The sequence below is a fragment of the Thermobia domestica genome, chromosome 2 (genome assembly GCF_964235325.1).
Source record: "Thermobia domestica chromosome 2, izTheDome1.hap1.1, whole genome shotgun sequence".
Taxonomy (NCBI): Eukaryota; Metazoa; Arthropoda; class Insecta; order Zygentoma; family Lepismatidae; genus Thermobia; species Thermobia domestica.
Window position 1 is genome coordinate 275841724 of NC_137455.1, and position 20979 is coordinate 275862702.

The following is a 20979-nucleotide window of genomic DNA, read 5'->3' on the forward strand; positions in this document are numbered from 1 at the left end:
TAAAGTTAATATTGTTTTTATGTTTTTAAAATGACAGCACGATCGTTTAATAAATCCAAGCATTTTAAACGCCTCATTTGTTTTGATATCCATATGATATGTAAACTTTAGATTTGCATCAAACCATACTCCCAGATCCCTGACAACTTCTTTCCTCTCCAGTACTTGATTCCCTATAATATATTTAAATATAACAGGTTTCTTTGTGATTGAAAATGTTACAACATTGCATTTTGAAATATTGAGTTCAAATTTGTTTCTTTGACACCATTCACTCAACCTCACCAGATCTCTCTGTAATTTTGCACAATCATCTCTTGTAGAAATTTGTTTGTATAATTTAGTATCATCAGCAAACATTAGACACGAAGAATATTGAAACTCATCAGGTAAATCGTTTATCATAATTAAAAATAGCAAAGGCCCTAAATTGGATCCTTGTGGTACTCCAGAATATACAGAATATTGTTTAGATTTACAATTATTATATGTTACATATTGGATTCTGTTGCTTAAATATGACTTAAATAGTCGGATTAATTCATTTGAAATACCAAATCCTTTAATCTTTTTAAGAAGTATTTCGTGATTAATCAAATCAAAGGCTCGCTTAAAATCTGTATACACTACATCAATTTGAGACCTTACGGTAAGCGCTTCACTAATTGCTTGACTTATATTCAACAAATTTGTTACTGTTGATCTATTATGTCTAAAACCATATTGGGAATCAGAGAGATATCGTGAGATGTGATTAAACAGGTGTTTACAGATTACTGATTCGAATATTTTAGCTGGAGAAGAAATCAAACTTACCGGCCTATGGTCTTGTATTAATTTTACAGGATTAATTTTTGGAACTGGACATATTGCTGATATTTTAAATTTTGCAGGAAAATAACACTGAGTGATAGACAGATTAAATATGTAGGTCAATGGCTTAACAATAAATTCCTTACAACCTTTAAAAATGTAAGATGGTATACCATCATTACTAATTGACCTTTTACCTTTCATTTTGTCAATAGCTTCGATTACTTCTGTTTCAGTGATCCTATCCAGTGACATTGTATCTACAATCGTAGAAACATCATTCAGAAAAATATCTGATAGTTTAATATTAGGTATTTCAGAACTATATACTGATTGAAAATGCTTAGCAAAAGCTTCGCATTTCAATTTATTGTCAACAATTTTTTCTTTGTTATATTCAAGTACAAATTGATTTATGTTTGAAGATTTTTTCTTATTAATATAGTTCCAAAATTTCCTAGGTTCCTTTACAATTTGCTCTTCTATTGCGTTGTTATAATCACGAAAAGCTATTTCAATACTATTTTTTACTTGTGTCCTTAGTGCAATAAATTGCATGTAATCTGAGTAAAGTCTTGATTTTTTAAATTTCTTTCTATAACGTTCTTTCTTCCTTAACATTTTTATTATTTCAGGAGTAAACCAGGTTGGATATGAATGTTTCCTCTTGATATTTTTAGGTGTACATTCATTTAAAACTCCATATAATTCAGAATAGAAAAACTCGACACAATTATCAATATCCTTAATCTCATATAAGGAATCCCATTTCTTACATCTCAATAACTGATAAAGTTTCAAGAAATCACACTTACAAAAGTTGTAGACTACGTCTTCCATTTCATTTCGTGTCTTACAGTTTTTATAAAACGGAATATTAATATTCAAACATGGGTGATGACGATCTGGTTGAACAAAATGAACATCAGATTCAAGAACTTCAACGTGTAATACATTAGTAAATACAACATCTAAAATTCTATTGTTTAGATTTCTTACTTTATTGATTTGTGAGAAATTTAAAAAATTTACTTTATGTAAGACATTGTTCTCCAAATTAGGCAAATTTAAAAAATAGTTACCATCCAAATAATCTGTTAAAAGCGTCAAATTCAAATCTCCTATAATAAAAACATTTTGAGATAATGTTAGTTCATTAAATCTTTCAATATTTCGAAAAAAATTTAAATATAATTCTTCTGAACTATGTGGCGGGAAATAAACTACACAAATATATATACATGTTAAATCTGATAACTGAATTTTAGCCCACAAATCCTCATTATCTGGCAATTCAAATCTTGTTATTCTTTCAGAGATATAATTATTGTGAACAGCTAAGAGAACACCACCTCCATCTTTCATATTACTACGCTCTAGGTTACGATCTTTTCTGTAGACCAAATATTTATCGTCAAACAACTCATTATTAAATATTTCAGGTCTTAGCCATGATTCAGTAATGGCAACACAATCAAAATTAAACATGGTAGAGCTTAGGTAAAATTCGTTAATTTTAGTTTTTAACCCATTCACATTCTGGTAATATATATCAAACGTACTTTTAACTACTGCCATCTTAAATTATAGCCTACATATTTCAAGATTACACTGGAATAGAATTTGGAAATCCTGGTACATCTTCTTCAGTTTTAATAATCATAACCTGGCTATTTTCGTTTTTCCTAATTAAAATTTGTCCATTGCCATTTACCCAACAGTATTTATGCTGTGTATTTCTTGCAGCTGTTCTAGCTTTCCAAAATAATTGCTTATTTTTAGGAGTTAAATTTACATTCACAAATATTCTACTATCATTACTTCCAGATACTAAATTATTACTAACTAAACCCGTATTTCTTTTAGTCAACCACATATCTCTCACTGTGCGCGTTGTAAATTGTACAATTATTGCTTTTGGTTTATTTTTACCGTTTGATAATCGGTGAACAACATCAATATCTTCCTCCCCACATTTTATTCTTAATTTTTGAGCCATGTCGATTACAACTTCCTTTAAATTTTCACCAGTACGCTCCTGTATACCATGTATTTCAATATTTTTATTACGTCCATACTGATTAAGATCATTTATTTCTACATCCTGTAATTTTAATTGCTTTTTCAATTCTATGTTTTCTGCTTTTAGCTTGGCTATATCCTTATCCCGTTGAATATTACCCTTAATCTCTAGTTCAAGTTTCTTCAACAATTCATCGTGTTGATTAGACATAAATTGAACACTAGCTGTTAATTGAGCTATTTGAGCACAGAGTTCCTCAAGCTTCATTCCTATATCAGAAGGATTCAAAGATTTGTCATCCAATTTTGAGGATGTACTTTTGTTAATTACCATTGACTCAGTTGCGCTCGGTGGTACAGTTTTTGTAATTACTACCTCCCTCGATTTAGAACCACTACAATCTCTACATACCCATTCCTTTATAATACCCGTCTGCTTCATGTCCGTATATTTCTCCACAGATATTTTGTAACACACTATATGAAATAATTTATTACAATTCTTTTTTGAACATTGTAGTGCGTCATCATAGCGACTAACTTTTGAATTACAAATTGTACAAGAAGACATTGTGATCGCACTACTGTATTAAATATATTTAAATCGGGATTCAAAATGGCGTCAAAGTTTACGTTCCTGCTTATGTTCCTGCTTCGGTATCCGTTCAGTATGGTTCCTGCTTATCAAAGAATTTGACACTAGTACTCTAATTCTCGATAACCAAATTGAACCACATATAACAGTATATTTATACTATACAGCACACTATGTTAATTATACTTATATTGAGATCCAAAATGGCGGCAAGTTTTAATAGTGGATGCTGCTAGTCATCGTTTTAGAAATTGGCACACTAATTTTCCATAACACAGGGATTCGGAGAAGCAAAAACACATAAGTAATATGTTGTATGCTATATACAGTACTAATACTGAGATTGAATCACAGAAATAGTATTTAGTAAAGGAAAATAAACTTCAGTAATGTACTAGATTAAACTTCTAGCATATAAGTCTAACTATTCAACTTACTTGTTGAAGATAATTTCACAATTGCAATAACAGACTCAGCTCTGCTCAGTTGTTTGTTTACATTTGTAACTAAACGCCTAAACTGGATAATTATTCACTTCTATCACCTACAGATGGTATTATCACAATCTCTGGCTATTCATATTCATGTCGCTGTCTCAAATGAGTTGAAAAATCAGTAGAACTCTTTAAATTAAATTATTTGCAGAGAGCACTCACTCAACACATCCACCTTGCACCGCAGTATGCACTGAAATAAATGATACACATACTGGAATTCTTCTTACACCGCGCTGGGCTTGCCTTTCATCGTCTCAGTGATAGTTATTTCATCCATTGTAATATACCGAACTAAACAAAAATACAATTATAGTTCACTAAAGGGCAATCCACACGAATACAATTTTTTATTATGCTACAATAATGACAGCTCTTCAGGTAAAACCACCGTTAATCAGGAAGATGGCAATGAGACTGAGCCTGTGGACTCCAATAACACCTGTGTCTGTGATTCAGATATGTTAAGTGTAGCTATGCACGGGAAGTTTCTGACACATCAAACGAAGTGCAATGCCTACATTGCAGTAAATATTTTCTTAATCAACTGGGTTTGTCCGTTCATATTGGCAAGTGCCATCGCGATATATTCAAAAATAAACGAACCATCGCAAAATCAAACCACCTCGTCAATTACACTGTGTTACAGTGGTTTTCTTTCCTGGAAGTTATTCATTGATTGTAGTCGTATGTCTTGCTCTGATCTTAAAACCATAAGTCGTTCATTTATGTCAGCCTTCATTTTCCGAAAAATGGGGGAAACGGGAATTTTTAATAATAAATTTTCCCTTCTTGAGTTGGCAACACTTTCTGCTGCGTATTTGCAACACTGTGTAAAAGTATTTATCAGTGAAATTGTGTTCATTGTTTGGACTCCCTTATTTGCGATTTTGCTGCTGGTGGAAGGACTGGCAAGTTTTACACTGGAAATATACAGCATTTTTATTGTTGATAGCTGAACTTGTTGGACAAAGATAAAAGTGTGTTGCTGGATATTACTCTTAGATTTGTTCGTCTAAAAAGTACTTGTATGTATGTTTTGTGAAGTAAGTCATGCCGAGAAATTGCTTGAATAACTGTAACAGATCTTGTTACATATGTGGGAGAGTGACTGTTAAATCCAATATTACACTCCACTTGTGTGAAAAGCTTATGAATTGAACTTTGAGTGCAAAGTTGAGGAAGATGCTAAAAAGTGGACTCCACGTTTGAATTGTATATCTTGTACAGTGCATCTTCTGAGGTGGTTGAATGGAACACACAAAACAATACCATTTTCCGTGCCAATGGTGTGGCGTGAGCCGAAAGACCGCACGTCAGACTGATGTGTTTGTTTAACAAACGTAAGCGGAATAACTTCAAAAACCAATAAGTCAATGATATACCCAAATTTACTTTCCGCTGTTCGACCTTTTCCATACAGCAAAGAGTTACATGTGCCTGTTCCACCGAGAAAATTGTGGTTGGATGATTGATAAATGTGTTACTTTCTTAGATCATGATTCCGAAATCGAAGAAGAGAAATATCCTGTCTATACTGAAAAATCGTCGGAGCCGGAATTAATATATCAAAGAAATTAAATGACCCTGTTAGGGATTTGCTTGTCCAAGTCTCAGGCTGAACTAGTATCGTTTTCGCAGATGTGATCTAGTGAAATTTTTCAACTTTCACGAAGGTTTGGTGATCTGTACAGATGTTTGCGGACTCATGTCCGGATTGAACGTTATATCGATATGAATGGTTCGCGGTTATTCATTGATTCTTCCAAATTCAGTCTAAAAGTCATGTTATTACACAATAAAAATAGCCACCCTGCTATTCCGGTAGCTTATGCTGTAGGTATGAAAGAAACATACGGAAATATGAAGCTTTTACTTGAAAACTTTGAGTACGCGGAACATTTGTGGTGATTTTAAAGTTCTTGGCCTGCTTTAGGGGCGGGGTATATGGATTTTTTTTTTTTTTTTTTTCTCGAATGGGACAGCAGGGCAAAAGATCAACACTACAACGTAAACCAAGAAAGTTTTTGACTCCCTGACAGAAAAGTGATAAATACGAACCTATTGTTGAACAGGAAAACGTGTACTTAACGCCATTATACATAAAATTAGGATTAACGAAGATTTTCGTCAAGGCTATAGGTAAAGAGGGTGGTGGCTTCCGTTATCTGAAGGCACTATTTCCCCGCATCACAGATGCAAAATTTAAGGAAAGGATAGTCGTTGGATCAGAAATAAGAAAAGTGATGAAAGATCCACAATTCTACGAAACCATGAGCGAAAACGAGAGAAGAGCGTGAGGTGCACTGAAGAATGTGGTAAACTTTTTTTCGGGATAACAGAAAATTTGAACAATGTGTCCAAATTGTTGAAGAACTGATACTGAGTTTTCAAGAAATTTGTTGCAATATGTCTTTGAAACTTCATTTTCTCCACAACCACTTGGACTTCTTTTCCGAGAATATAGGTGCAGCATCAGATAAAAACTGTGAAAGATTTCATCAAACAATTCGTGATCCGAAAGAAAGATACTCGGGGAAATGTGATGGGGAATCTCTATGCTAACTGACTATTGTTAGACCGTGCATATAGAACATGAAGGTGTCTACAAAAGGAAACTCCGCGCCGATAATATCGTTAAGCAAGACAGTTTTCGTATTTTGTTTTAGTAACAGAGAACATGAAAGTGTGTACAAAAGGTAATACCGAAAAGAACATTTTGTGAAACAGTATATTATTCTTATTTTATTTCATTTTTGTATGTTGTGTTTCACTAATTTTGTTTCAATACATATTTTATGTGCATTTTAAGTTAATGTTCAAGTTTACATTTAGGTCTTTGACTCACTGTAATGTAACTATGGGGTGTGTGGATGAATTTACTCCCCCAATTGTCCATCAAACATTCTCTGGTGCCATGGATGCCCATAGGATCTTTCACAAGGGAACAAACCCTTGAAAAGTAGGCAGTTTTGTCACAAAATCGTTCAAACTGTAGACACAATTGCATAAAAGAACTTTTTCTAAATGACAGTCCAGGGGGCAAATCCCCCTTTGAGGCACTCACGGTAAGGTATTAGTAGGGATTTGTATCTGAAAGGTGCCGCCTAAATTTCATACGGTTCCTTCAAAATTTAGAGTCTTTACGAGCTCTGTAATGTTTAACCTAGCATATTATAATAATATTATGATATGTGTGAAGTATAATATAATATAATATATGAATAGAGTTTTGTTGAAAGGGTATCAGTCCATAAAATAAAACCTTTGGAAAATTACAAGAGAATGCCACTTTAACAAAAAATCGTTAAGTTTTGGTTGCTAATGTAGACATACAAAATGTCTGTTTATACTAATACAGCCATTCTTATAACATGATTCAGTAGCCCTAGGAAGTTATTATAAAATTGTTAAGAAAATGAATATGCCATACAATTGGACATGCTCTTTTACAAACTCGATTCATGTACCCATAGAAATTTATTTTGTCCTTCTTTGTGTCCGAGAAATCTCAGGAAATCGATTCTTTCCGCCTTTTTGATTTTGACCTATATGTCACTTATTTCTTAAAAAAATAATGATCTGTCGCTAGTTTAAAAGTTGTATAAACCAGTGATTCAGAATATGTATAATATATGTTTTCTTCATGTGTTGTTTTGAAGAGTGACTCGAGCAGCAGGTCATTCGCTCAAAATAATCAAATATGTAAAAATTTGACCAAGACTTATTCTCCAGAAGGCTCTTGCAACTTCCTTTATAGATTGTTGGCAAAGACGTGGAAATAGTGCTAGTTTAATAGCTTTTCTAAAAGTAGATGGCTCACTTTATTTATTTATTTATTTCGACTTATTTTACATGTCGAGGTTAAGGCTATATGAAGCCTTATCTAACACCTACACATGATATAAAATTGAAAGATCAAAAAATATAGTTAACAATAGCAAAAAAAAAAAAAAAAAAAAAGTTAGAAAGTAAAACACACACACACACGCACACATAACGCAAATATAATATAGTGCTACACGAAAGTACATACATGTTACAATATGTAATAAATGTTGAGTTTTATATATTTATGGCAAGCTTCTCTATTGGCTCTTCTGTCTCTGTGTCCATTCAACCCTGCTTCGATAACAATAAATTGTTAACTGCTCTTTTAAAAGATGCTAAAGAGTTGACTCACGTACCGAGGTTGGCAAGGTATTCCAATCACGACACGTTGAAATTATATATGATTTGGAGGAATAAGTTGATCTATGAATAGGAATTGCAAGCTGGCTATTAAAACGTGATCTTGTGTCCCTCTGATGGAAATCGCTTAAAAAATTAAGGTGTTTTAGAAGATAGGAAGGTTCTGTAAAAGTAAGTGTTTTATACAGCATTACCGTCGAGTGCAGTTTTCGCCGTTGCTGCATCTTCAGCCATTGCAGCTTTTTAAAGAATGGCATTACATGATTTGAGAATTTTAAGTTAAAAATAAAACGTATACAAGCATTTTGTACTCGTTGCAAACGCTTTTGTAAATGTATATCAGCGTCAGTTAAGGCGGTGTCACAGTACTTCAAATGTGGTACCACTAGGGTTTGAACAGGAGTTTTTTTCAACTGTGTTGGTAAAAAGTTTTTTAATTTGCCGAGAGAATGAAGAATTCCAAAAGCCTTCTTGCATGATGCGTTAATTTGATCGGACCAAGTTAAATATTTGTTAAGTATGACGCCAAGATTTTTCACAGAGGAAGAGAAGGGAATATTAACGCCTTCTAAAGTTATATTGGGAACAAGTGAAGCATCTATTAACGTCGTTGCACTTTAGGAAGTAATTAAAATTGACTTTGATTTGACTGGATTTATAATCAAACTATTTGCTGACCATTTAGCTAAATTACTCAAGTCTTCGTTCATCTTTGTTATACAAGTATCTATTTGCCTTGGTGAAGAAGATAGATACAATTGAACATCGTCCGCATACATGTGATACAGTGTTTTAGAGATTGTGGTAAGTCATTAATATAAAGGCAGAAAAGAAGAGACCCTAAAACACTACCTTGAGGAACCCCACAAGGGAGGTTATGCTGACCAGAAACTAAGTTGGCAACCACCACATACTGTTTTCGGTCGCATAAGTAATTTTGGACCCACTTAGCAGCTGAAGTAGAGAAACTAAATTTTTGTACAAGTTTCTGTAGCAAAATGTCGTGGTTTACTGACTGGAATGCTTTGCTAAATACAGTAAGGTAAGTATGGTTATCTCTCTCTTGTCCAAAGCAGAACGTATATCATCAGTAATACTGGTAAGGGCTGTAGAAGTGCTGCAATGTTTACGAAACCCGGATTGAAAAGTGTCTAAAAGGTTATACGTTCGAAGGTGCTCACATATTTGGTCACTTATATTCAAGAGCTTTAGATAGGGCAGGTAATATTGAAATAGGCCTTAAGTCTTCTGCAGACCGGACATCCTTAGTCTTAGGGAGAGGCAGGACTCGTGCTGTCTTCCACAAGACTGAGAATGTTCCGGTAGTAAGGGAAAGATTAAATAAATTGGTAATTGGGGAGAGGACGAAAGGTAATATTTTCTTGATCAGTGTTATGCTTATTTCATCAGCAGTGGATTTTATCCTCTTAATCGTTTTCATTACATCCTGTAGGGTAACACGAGTGAAAGAGAAAACATTTTCTTCAAAATTAGGGATTTGTCCTGTATTATCAGATCTTGCATTTATCTGTGAGCTAGAAATATCAATTCTACAGAAATAATTGTTAAGATAATCGGCAGAGAAAGGGGCAGCTACATCCGGCTGGACTCTTTTGCTGCTACGAATGCCAAGTAGCTTCACATTTCTCCAAAGATGGGACGGATTCTTGTTCTCAAGCAGGGTGTAGGAAAATTTTAACTTCACATTACGCACGGCTTGATTACATCTATTTCTAAGGATCCTATATTCCTCAAATTTGTCATTTAAGTTGGGTAGATTCAGTTTACGTGCTTTCTTAAATTTACTATACGCTCTGTCGCGACAAGCCATTAAACTTCGAATTTCATCTGTAATCCAGGGCGAAGGAGAACGAGAAACAAGTTTTTCTCTCAAGGGGGCATGAATGTTCAGAGGATAAAAAAATAACTCATTGAAATAAGATAGTTGGTCACCCACAGAAGGAAAAGAACTTATTAGATGTCAAGGCAATAACGCAGCATCACGCAAGAGTGCTTTATTGTTAATGTTGGCTAAATCTCTGTATAAAACAACTTTAGGCTTGAATTTGGGAGTCTTAATAGAATAGCAAACGAAGATAAGATCATGACGCGAAATGCCAGGTACTGAAAATTGACCGAAATGAAGAACTCGATCAATGTCGGAAGTTAAGATTAAGTCGAGAAGTGAATCTGAGGTGGTAGTATGAAACATAGCTTCGAGCGGACAGATGGAAAAATTTAAGGATGTAGTAATCTCGCGGAATGTTTCTACTTCACGTTTAGAGGACAATAAATCAAAGTTCATGTCTCCAAGTATCATAGACTATGCATATAAAGTGGTGAGATATGAGAAATATCTTCGAAATACTTAAATGATGCCCCTGGTGGGCGGTACACACAAGCCAAAAGTAATTTTTGGTTCTCAATACATATCTCAACTATGATGTACTCAGATTCGAAGCTATAATGACCACCTGATTGACAAAGAATTTTTGCGTCAATGTCATTTCGCAGAAAGATTGCAACCTCACCACCACCTTTGTTAATGCGATCGTTTCGGATAATTTTGAAGTTATTTAACAATACCAGATCATTAGAAAGAGTTGGCTTTAACCAAGTCTCGGAAACTAATATTGCATGCAAGTTCTCAACGGAATGAAAAAGAACTTCGAACTCAGTATAATGTCTGACAAGGCTCTGGGCATTAATGTGCACAGCAACGAACGTTGGTCGCTTCGGTTTATTAAGTTCTGTTTGCAATAAATACTGAGGGCCTTCGTAAGACGCTTGGAGATCGGGCGAAAGGTTCATTGTCTTCGAAAATAGAGGGACATATTTTATTTAGTTTGGTTAAAATGAATGAAGAGGTGCTATGTTTGTTGCTTGTATTGTTAGTCATTGTGCTCATGTAATATTGAATATTTCAATGGCAGGTATTGCGAAAAACAGAAAGACTATAGAATGGAGATTTACCGTTTCCTTGTTGCTTATGTTTAAAAAAGAAAGAAAGAAAACATTTCCATTGCCTCATAACATGCGAATTGTGCCTCAAACGAGGTTATTGCTTGCTCTTCCCGAAACGGAGTGGCTATTGGTGTCTTGGGGGGGGGGGGGTGAGAGAGAAGAAAAGAAAAAAACATAGCACTGACCTTGAGGAGGAGGCGAGCCGAAACTGGAAACAACAGGGGTGAAAGAACACGGAGACGGAGGCCTTCCTGTGCTGATGTTGGGAGGGAACACTTTTGTATCCATTCCCACATTAGAATCACTAGAAGCTTCACTCGTATTGAGCTTGACAAATGCATGTAAACATATCATTGATAACCACATCCAACACAAAATATTGACGACAAATAAAAATAGCAACAAAACCACACATTTTTCAGAAAAAGCGAGCACACCATACTTGTTGAAAATACTGTCAGACAAATATAAAGCTCATAAATCACATAGCTACTGCAGTTATCGCTTCTGTGTATTTTAGAATTTAAACACTGACAAATATGCACACATAAAGAGACATAGGACGTTGAAACACACGCACACGCGCACAAACAATTCAGATACACACAATATTCATACTTAGATATACATTTAACAAAAGAGGATATATGTATTAATAAAATAGTAAAAGAAAAACAAATCTCTAACATATCACACACAGTACAATATGTACACGTTTCGTGCTGCGATATTATGCCACTAACTGTTGGCGATATTCGCTATTTCTATGTGACCTCACAAGCTATTAAATTCATCCTTGGTAGAGACGAAATGTCTAGTTCCGTTTTTAAGGACAACTATTCCGTCTTGAGTATACACCTGCTTGTAACCATACTTCTTACTGCAGAACGGAACAATTCCAATCGATGATGGCACAAGTCTTCTTTGATGGTGATGTTGAAGCCCTTCAGTTTTCTTTTATTGCTGAACACCTTAGCCCTGGTTCGGTAGCTTGCAAACTTGACAATTATTGGACTTGGTTTTCCCTTTATACATTTTCTGTAGTGTTTATATATATATATGTGTGATAATAACTATTTTTTTGTGGTGTAAGATTGAACGTGGAGAGCGTAACGAAGAGCTTTACAAATAAAAAGAACATGGAAAAGATACTTCCGAAATAAGTTACAGTGATTTTATTGCGTGTTAGAATAGTTAAAAGTATCACCAGCATTCTAATATTACAATTCCGTAGTGGATACTAAAGTATTCATGTGTATAGTAAAATATTAGTAAAATAATGGTTAATTAGGAGAAATGGTTTGTAATACTCCCTTTTCTTTATATGCAGAAAGAATTGTTTGGGGAGGCAGAAAATGATACAGCTAGTAGTATTGTCGACCAGCTAAACGACCCTGATATGGATCCCGAGGAACTCAGATTGATTCAGGTAAAACAACTATAAAATTACTATTACTTGCATATTTTATAGAAGTGTTTGGTTATGCTGTTGATAATTTTTCTTATAAATTTTTGTAGGAATTTAATTTGTATGTGAGTTGTGCAGCTTCGCATTTTGTTAACTGTAGTTGTCTACATTTATATTTAATGTGATAAATTTACAAGATGCGAATTACTTTAATTGTGACAGGATTTCAAAGTATTTACTTTTCCTGCTTGTAGTAGCACTGTTTGCTACAGATAATCCAGATAAACAACAGTCTTCAGATATTGGATAGAATCGTCCTACAGACGGTACAAGTATAACAGTAACTATAATAATGAGTCAGTCAGTTTGGTTGAAAGTTGAAGAGTATTTACTTTGGGTGCAAGAAATAGAAGTGAAACAAACATTGGAAAACGTGCTGTAAAAGCATCGTCAAACATCCTAACAGTCCTGTCCCAATTCCTACAACGCTTTACAATCTGTCAGCCAGATAGTGAATCCCTCGTTTATGTAAGTCTGGGGACTTTGATCCGAATCCGAACGCTGTATGTTGCATCATGCATTGTCTTTCTATCAAAGTGGTTTTGAAAATTGCGAAACAAACTAAAATCATTATGTGCAAGGTTCAGTGAATTTCACAAACTTGGCATGTGTGGAGGGTGAACACACTCTTCAGTTAACTAGTGTAGGGCATGTTTTCAACAGTGCTGCCCAAGCCGTTCCACCTCTGCCGTGAGTGTTTGGTCGGATGGCGAAAGCTCAAAGTGAACAATGCGAACATATTCCACCAAATCCGAACCATTTTACAGGGGTGAGGCTGCTGTTTTTCTGCTGTAGCTTCGTCCGGCACCCAGTGACGTTCGACTTTATTTTTGCAGTAAAGGGCTCGCTTTTCTTCTCCCTTCGTATCATGTTCAGAAATATCTTCCGTGACGAGAAAGAACGAAATATACACACGTTTCTTTGTTTTCTTTGGTGGCAACTAACGAAATAATGTTGGTACGATAAAAAGAAACGATGCTGTCTTCTTACTGGTATTTACATGTACTCAGTTACATCGTAAGTACGGGTTATGCAACGTACCTTGCACCTAACATATATAAGGAGTGAGTCGAAAAAGTGAATTTTGTAATATTGAATTCTAATGGTGCAGAAAAGTTACGTAGTTACATCCCTATAAAGGGGAAAACAGGAAAAGAGAAAGAAAGAAAAGAAATAAAGGGGAGAAAGGTCTGGCAAACGAGGCGAACACTCCACATGACCACTTCTCCCAATCCAGTGAGGAAAATTGTCATTTAACCAATCTCCTAACAGCTGCAGCAAAATCGGCTGGGGCCCCACCTTGCTGAAACCAGTCTGGAAGTCCCTCGCCCAAATGCTAAATTTGATGCATCAATTTGTCTCTCAGCATGTTCAGATAAGTCTCGCCCGTTACATGTTCATCAAAGAAGAAAGGTCCTAGCACATGAGCTTTCCATAAACCACACCACACCACACCATGACTTTTTGGCAGCCCTGCTCTTTGGATGTATTCATCCAGTGTGGATTGCCTTGAGACCAGTATCGAAGATTTTGTCTGTTCACCATTGACGTAAAACTCAGCTTCATCACTGAACAACACACAGTCTTTAGTAAAATTGATATGTTCATCCAATTTATCTGCAAACCATTCACACATATGCATTTGTCTATCAGGTTCATCTTCATTTAAGTGATACATTGTCTGTAACTTGTACGGATGAAACTACTTCTCTGTCAGGATTTTGTGGATGGTTGACCTTCAACACCCAACTGCGTGGATGTCCGATGAAGCAATTTCTTTGACCTAGTGTAAACCTTAGCCAAGACAGCCTCTTTCGTTTCGTCTGAAGTGTTTGGTCGTCCGAAACGGGGTTTGTCCAATACACTGACTGTTTCTTTAAACTTGGTGATTAATTTCCCGACAGCAGTATAGCAAATAGGTTGACGATGAGGGTGTCGAAGGTTAAATTCTTCCGCAATTTTGCGATATGACCATTCTTTTCGTCCACTTAATAGTACCAACGCGACTCGTTCTCCTTTAGACAGAGCTATCATTCAATCTGGAAAAACAAAAACAAATTATTAGAATTCCCTATGTATCCAGACTTTGTGGACGCACTGTATATATTCAGATTTGAGATGAAAACATTAGCTTACAATTTTTCACCCATTTTGCAAAATTATTTTTGCTAAGATAAACCCAGATTCCACCACGTTGGGGTGGCTGCATTTCGAGATTTACTCACGTCCTACCCAACCATTCAGGACATGTTAAATCATGTTGTTCCACCATTATCAGTCTCGGGTGTCATGACACTGATTTGAGTTTCCGATGTAATTAAGGCATCAAAGATTGCAGTGTTGTTCTAATATAGTCATATGTTATCCTCTGCGCGTTTTTCTGGTGCACTCGGTCACAAATTTAATTACATGTTTCCATAGTTTGAGTGTGACAAAGGAAATTAATAAATTCAAATCCAGGCAGGGTGTTATTTCCCATGGGTGATAAAATATTTCCTCTTTGTCAAGCCTTCCGTCATTGACAGGGATGACAGGTTACATTTCGTCCAAATAGCTCAATGTAGTCTTCGGCATCAAAATATGTTAAAAGAGGCGTAGAAATTCTAACACATTTTCCCTTCGTGTGTTGTCTCCCAGCCACCATCATCGCCAACAACATGGTCTTATGAATACAGAAAAATCTCGTTTCTCTTGCTGAACTGATGGGTTCCAGTCATTGCAGATGGTTTGCATGTATACTCAGTCTTACGATTATTTATTTCTCAAACTAGTGTGAAGATACAAGGCACTTGGATTATGAAAACCTCGATATTAATCCTTCAAGACAGAAGCGGGAGTACGCGCTTGCCTGCCCTGTGGGGGGGAATCTTAACACGTTTTCACTAAATACAAAGTAATAAAAAATTCAGAATTTTCGCTCACGCTAAATTTTCGTGAGCGAATTCACTGCCTCATTTCTTTTGATCAATTAAATAATTAAAAAGAAAAAGTGTTTAAAAAAATAAGGAAGTCGTATAATTGTAAATAGTATTAATAATCTTTTAACTGTTTCGAGGTTGTTTATTATTATTATTATTATTATTATTATTATTATTTTTTTTTTTTTATATCTCAGACATCTGTATTCAGATTTTTGTAATGTTGAGTGGGACAGCTAATACGCTTTCCAGAATCGTCATGTTGTTTATGGTTATTAAGTTACTTACAGAAAACTGTTGGAGACCTTAGTGAGGAACTTTAACAAAAGTTCTTTATCTGAAAAGCCATAGATCTTACAAGTTTCCATAATACTTCTGTAAAATAATCGGTATTCCTTATGGGACTGTTATAGTTTCGGATTTTATAATCCTGCTTTCTCAAAAATATTAGAACTTTAATTTTTCCGAGATAGATTTTTTTGTACATGATCCTACAGAGGCCGTCAGTAATCGGTAATATTGCAGTAGCTGTTACACTAGTACCATCTGCATCTCATTGATAGAATAGTCGTTGTTTATGCAGCTTGTCTGTTCTTCTAGTCATTATTTTGACATAAAATCACTTTGCTTCAGCGTGTTTTAGTCTGGAGAACATTGAAAAAGTTGGGAAGTATTTTTCTGAAGAAGGTTTTGACATTGAACAGACTTTGTAGTTAGGCTTTAGTATTGAATAAATAAATGATGACACTGCTGAAACAACATTCGTCCGGTGTGAGTAACTGTATTAAAGCGATATTGCTTTTGAACACAGTGAGAAAGGAAGAAAAAAGCTTGAATTTCTTAAAGGTAGACTTGAAATCATTGTGTTAAGTGGTGCAATTTGGTTATAAAGAAAGATCTTCTTCAGATTTCTTAAAACGTTCTAAAATCCCTTCGTCCTAATGCAATGTATGGAAAATACGGCGTATTGATTACTGTTGTGTTACTTTTTTAAATTTCTGTGGTAAATTAGCACATGAGTGGAAGGAAGTTTATATATATTCAGAACTTGTAACTGTGTGAAAGGGATCACAGTTCAGTAATTTCCCAATGTTGTAAATGCATAATCCGCTACTGAAAGTAGTCTGTTGGCGATACAAGATGGCAGCCCTTAGGTAAATTACTCTGTGATGCCATTTTTCACACTCTCTGCCTGGGGTCAGCGTCTGTCCTGCAAGAAATTTGCGATTGAAATAATCAGATAATACACTGGATGGACAAGTACTGGGATGTAGACTATGTGAACTCAAATTTTCTGGACCAGTTCACAGATTTGTAAAAAAGTGTTAACTCTATGTATCGGTTCCGTATTACTGAGTAGCTATGGTAGATAACATCGTATTTCCACTGTAGCTGATTCGGATTCAGGTTCTCAGTAAACAGAACCCTCTTTGTTCCACCAGGTGATTCTTTCAAAAAGCCTGCCTTTGAATCAAACAGCTGTGTCGAATCTTCCAAAAAGTAATTGTTTTTTCATATGAAGATAACTAATAGGGCTGTGCGATATTGACATTCGATATTTTTCTGATATCGATATCGACAACATCCAATATTGATATCGACAACATCAAATATGAATATTCAACATATTGATTGGTCTTGAATATTCATGTTGTTATAGACAATTTGGTCTCAAAACGTTTTAATGGCGGATATCTCAGAATACTTGTTAGTCACAGAAAACAGACTTGTGTGCCTTCTAATCCACCACTCTTACCTCTGAAAAAGTTAATAAAAAGAGCTATTTAATTTCTTTCCCAGCTATCATATTCGTTATCATTGCGGAAATAATGGGAGTGAAACAGGGTAACATAGAATATGCGTTTTATTTGTGTGTAGGTGTTTATTTTATGTACGTGCATTTGTGAATGTGCACGTGTGGCGGTATGCGTTTCAAAGAGAGAGAGAGAAAGTTCTTTCTATAACATAACACGTGCGTGCGTTGTATTTTAAGCTCACGCACAAACAATACTTGATCCAGATATGGACAATAGGGGCCGCGGTGGCTCAGTGGTAGAGCGTTCACCTCTGGTGCGTGAGGTCCCGGTTTCAAACCCTGCTCCCGCCAAGTAAACTTTGTGGTGGACAAACAGCGTTGCGTGGGTTACCTTAGGGTTCTCCCGTTTCCTCTCACTTTCTTCATTCCACCATTTTCATTCATTTCTCATTATCACCGTCTCCTTTAGCCTATTTCATTTCATTTCATTTCAGAGATGGACGATTGACGTACCCGATCAACAAAAACAAAATCGGGGAATTCCCGTTTCTCTTTTGTGCTAATCATTTGATGCCTTATTGCAACAGGAAATCGATGCATATCTTCCAGTGCCATCTAGACAGTGGTGCTATTCAGCCGGTTCGCTATAACCATTGTTAATATATTTCGAGTTTTCTAAACCGTTTGTTATACCCAGACATGGCAGTAAATTTTACCCAGTTATACCAAAGAACGCGAAAGTTTCAGTTTGTTTAGCTTTGTTCTTAGAAATTTTTACAGCTACAGGATTAGATATATGATCTCTCAGAACAAGGTATAAGCGATTTTTTCTTAATTTCAAATGGGCTGGTTAGATATCAACAATGAAAAATTGGATCACATCAGTGCAGTGATGAGGGTTATTTACATTTGAAACACATATATACCATTATCAACACTTGTTGATCATTGCCAAGTTAAGGTGTTTCCAATACTACTTGACAAACATCTATTTTGGATAATTCGTTTCCAAGATATTCTTAATGCTACCTACAACACCTTGTATTAGGTTGCTGTGTAGGTCTCTACTTGTCACTTGTGGCATCTAGTGAAAAATTTGCTTTTGTCTATCTTATATGATTTGCTTCCTAAGAGAGAGGGAGAGAGACATCTTTCTATGTATCCGTCTACTATCTCTTTCTCATATATATAACAAATTGTTAGAAAATTAGAATAGCACCACTGCCTACAGATATGGAAGAAAATCTTCACTGGAGGAAATCTCATGACAGTGACTTTCCAAAATTAGCTTTTCTGGCTCGTAAGTGTTTGTGTAGGTACCAGCGTTCTATCGGAAAGAGTATTTAGTTGTGGATGCAATATCCTAACTGATGCTCATAGTTCACTTAGTGCAGAACATTCGAAACAACTGATTTTCTTTCCATGAATAAAAAAGCTCGTTCCAAAATAGCATGTGTCATGAACTACAATGTATCATACATTTCTAGTTGAAAACTCAGTGCTAATACGCATATTTCTAAACAAGGCAGTTATTGTTCATTTTTCTCTGTGTGTGTGTTCTTCTAAGTTAATCCGTTGGCTTTACAAATTTAACACTTGAACTTATTCTTTTGTAGTGTTCTATTTTAATATTCAATTAAAAACACACGCGATCAATCGAGATCTCTGTCATGTTATTAATAAATTGATAATCTTTTGTATTAAAGAGCTTTACGCAAAGACGTGACATCTCCCACATGAACTGGAGAGGTTTCTTGTTATTGTTTTTGTGCAAACTCATACAGATCAGAAAAATGGAAACACCTGTAGTTGGCAACACGTCAGATGTATGGGTTGGCAGTGGTGTTGTGGCGCCCGCAGCGCCGGACCGCTGGTGTTGGTGTGTTAGGTCGGTCTCCATACTACGTCAGGCGCAGTGGAACAGCAGTTTCCAGTGGCTGCAGCACACGGAGGTAGTGTAAAATGGGAGACCTCTCAGATTTTCAAATTGGGCAGATTGTTGGTGCGCGGTTATGTGGAGTGAGTGTGACGGCAGTGGCTACTCTGTTAGGTGTGTCGCGTGGGACAGTGTCGAAGGTGATGACGGCCTACACAACACACGGGAAAACCACATCGGGGAAGTGGAACAGTGGGCGGAAGAAAATCATGAGTGACAGGTCACGCCGGGTATTAAAGCGCATTGTCACGCAGAACCGTCGTGCCACTGCAGAGCAAGTGACGGAGGAACTCAATCAGCACCTCCCCCACCCTGTTTCGACAATCACAGTCCGCCGCGAATTACATGACATGAACTTACGGGGTCGTGTTGCACGGGCCAAACCGCTCATCAGGAACCATAACGCTTTCGCACGCCGCAAATGGTGCCGCGACCATGCAACTTGGACCGTTGATGACTGGAAACGTGTGATATGGTCTGATAAGTCATCCTTCAGCCTATTCCCAACCACGGGCCGTGTTTTGTGTGGAGAACGCCCAAAGAAGCTTATGATCTGCAGTGTCTCCGCCCAACTGTGAAACATGGCGGCGGCTCGGTGATGCTGTGGGCCGCAATATCATGGTTTTCATTGGGTCCTGTGGTCACACTTAGCGGACGAATCACTGCCAACGATTATGTCGCAATTTTAGGAGACCACTTCCATCCTATGGTCCGGATATTGTTCCCGGACAATGACGCAATCTTCCAGGATGATAATGCACCCATTCACACAGCGTGGTTTGAGGAACATCGGGATGAAGTTCAACACCTCCCCTGGCCCGCCCAATCCCCAGATCTCAACATAATTGAACATCTGTGGTCCGTCTTGGAAACACGACGCCGGCGACGATTTCACCTCCATCCTCTTTCACAGAACTGTCCGATGGCCTGCACGAGGAATGGTGTAAAATTCCACTTGCTATTATTCACGACCTCTATGCCTCCATTCCACGTCGCATCAAAACTGTTCTGAAAGCGAAAGGTGGCCCGACACCATATTAATCTGGTAAGTTGCAATTTCGTTTAGGTATTTCCATTTTTCTGATCACCATCTGTATCTAAAAGTGTTGATGTTTCTCATTAAATTTAGGCTAAAGCTTATGTCTTACACCATTATTCAGTTTTGCTTATGAAATCGATTTAGAAAGGTTCTAAGTCATTCCTAATAATAGTGCACCTAATAATGCATATTTTAATACTTAAATCCAAAGAAATAGAGAAGTGTTGATACTACCTAAACAGAATATGTAGGTCTGTGTAGTGAAATGACAGAATGGAGGCTTTTGTTTGTTTTAGTGGGCTGAGTTATGTGGCTCAACTTACATCTAGTAACCACATACAAATAAACGGAAAATTACTACTTTGCACAGGAAACGAGTATATTCTTGTTTCCCTGTCTTCCCTGTCTGTTTAGATTTAAGCAGATATTAGCACTGGCATTTGATTCTTCACTCGCAATGACAATACAGCACAAACATTAATTGTAGTGAGCATATCAAGTTGACTCCGTTAAGGAATGCAGCCATGTTAATGATGAGAAATATTTTGGAGGGCATAGTTCCCCGGCTCTGCACTGGTTTTAGCTTTACCTTCGAAAGGAACATCATTTCTGCCCAATATAATTTTTGCACAAGTTTGGTTTGATTCGGTGAAGAAGTGCAGCCGATAATGTAAGTTAAATGTACAATATTTAGGTGGATTAAGTAGACGTAGAAACATTCCTACCCCACCGCCGATTTGGACTATCTTCAAAAAGGAACCAAATTTTTAACCCATACTAATC

The 20979-nt window shown here is 36.2% G+C and overlaps 1 protein-coding gene across 2 annotated transcripts in view; it reads left to right on the top strand.

Annotated features, from left to right (window-relative positions):
• LOC145678505 (uncharacterized) overlaps window positions 1-20979 on the top strand; it is a 393685-nt gene that overhangs the window by 264863 nt on the left and 107843 nt on the right. For both annotated transcript variants that reach the window (XR_014130402.1, XM_081748725.1), the window contains exon 11: window positions 12410-12508. Coding sequence is in view for 1 of the 2 variants with exons in the window: in XM_081748725.1 (XP_081604851.1) it covers window positions 12410-12508 (99 nt within the window). In the remaining variant the exon portion in view is untranslated. The remainder of the gene's footprint in view (window positions 1-12409; window positions 12509-20979) is intronic.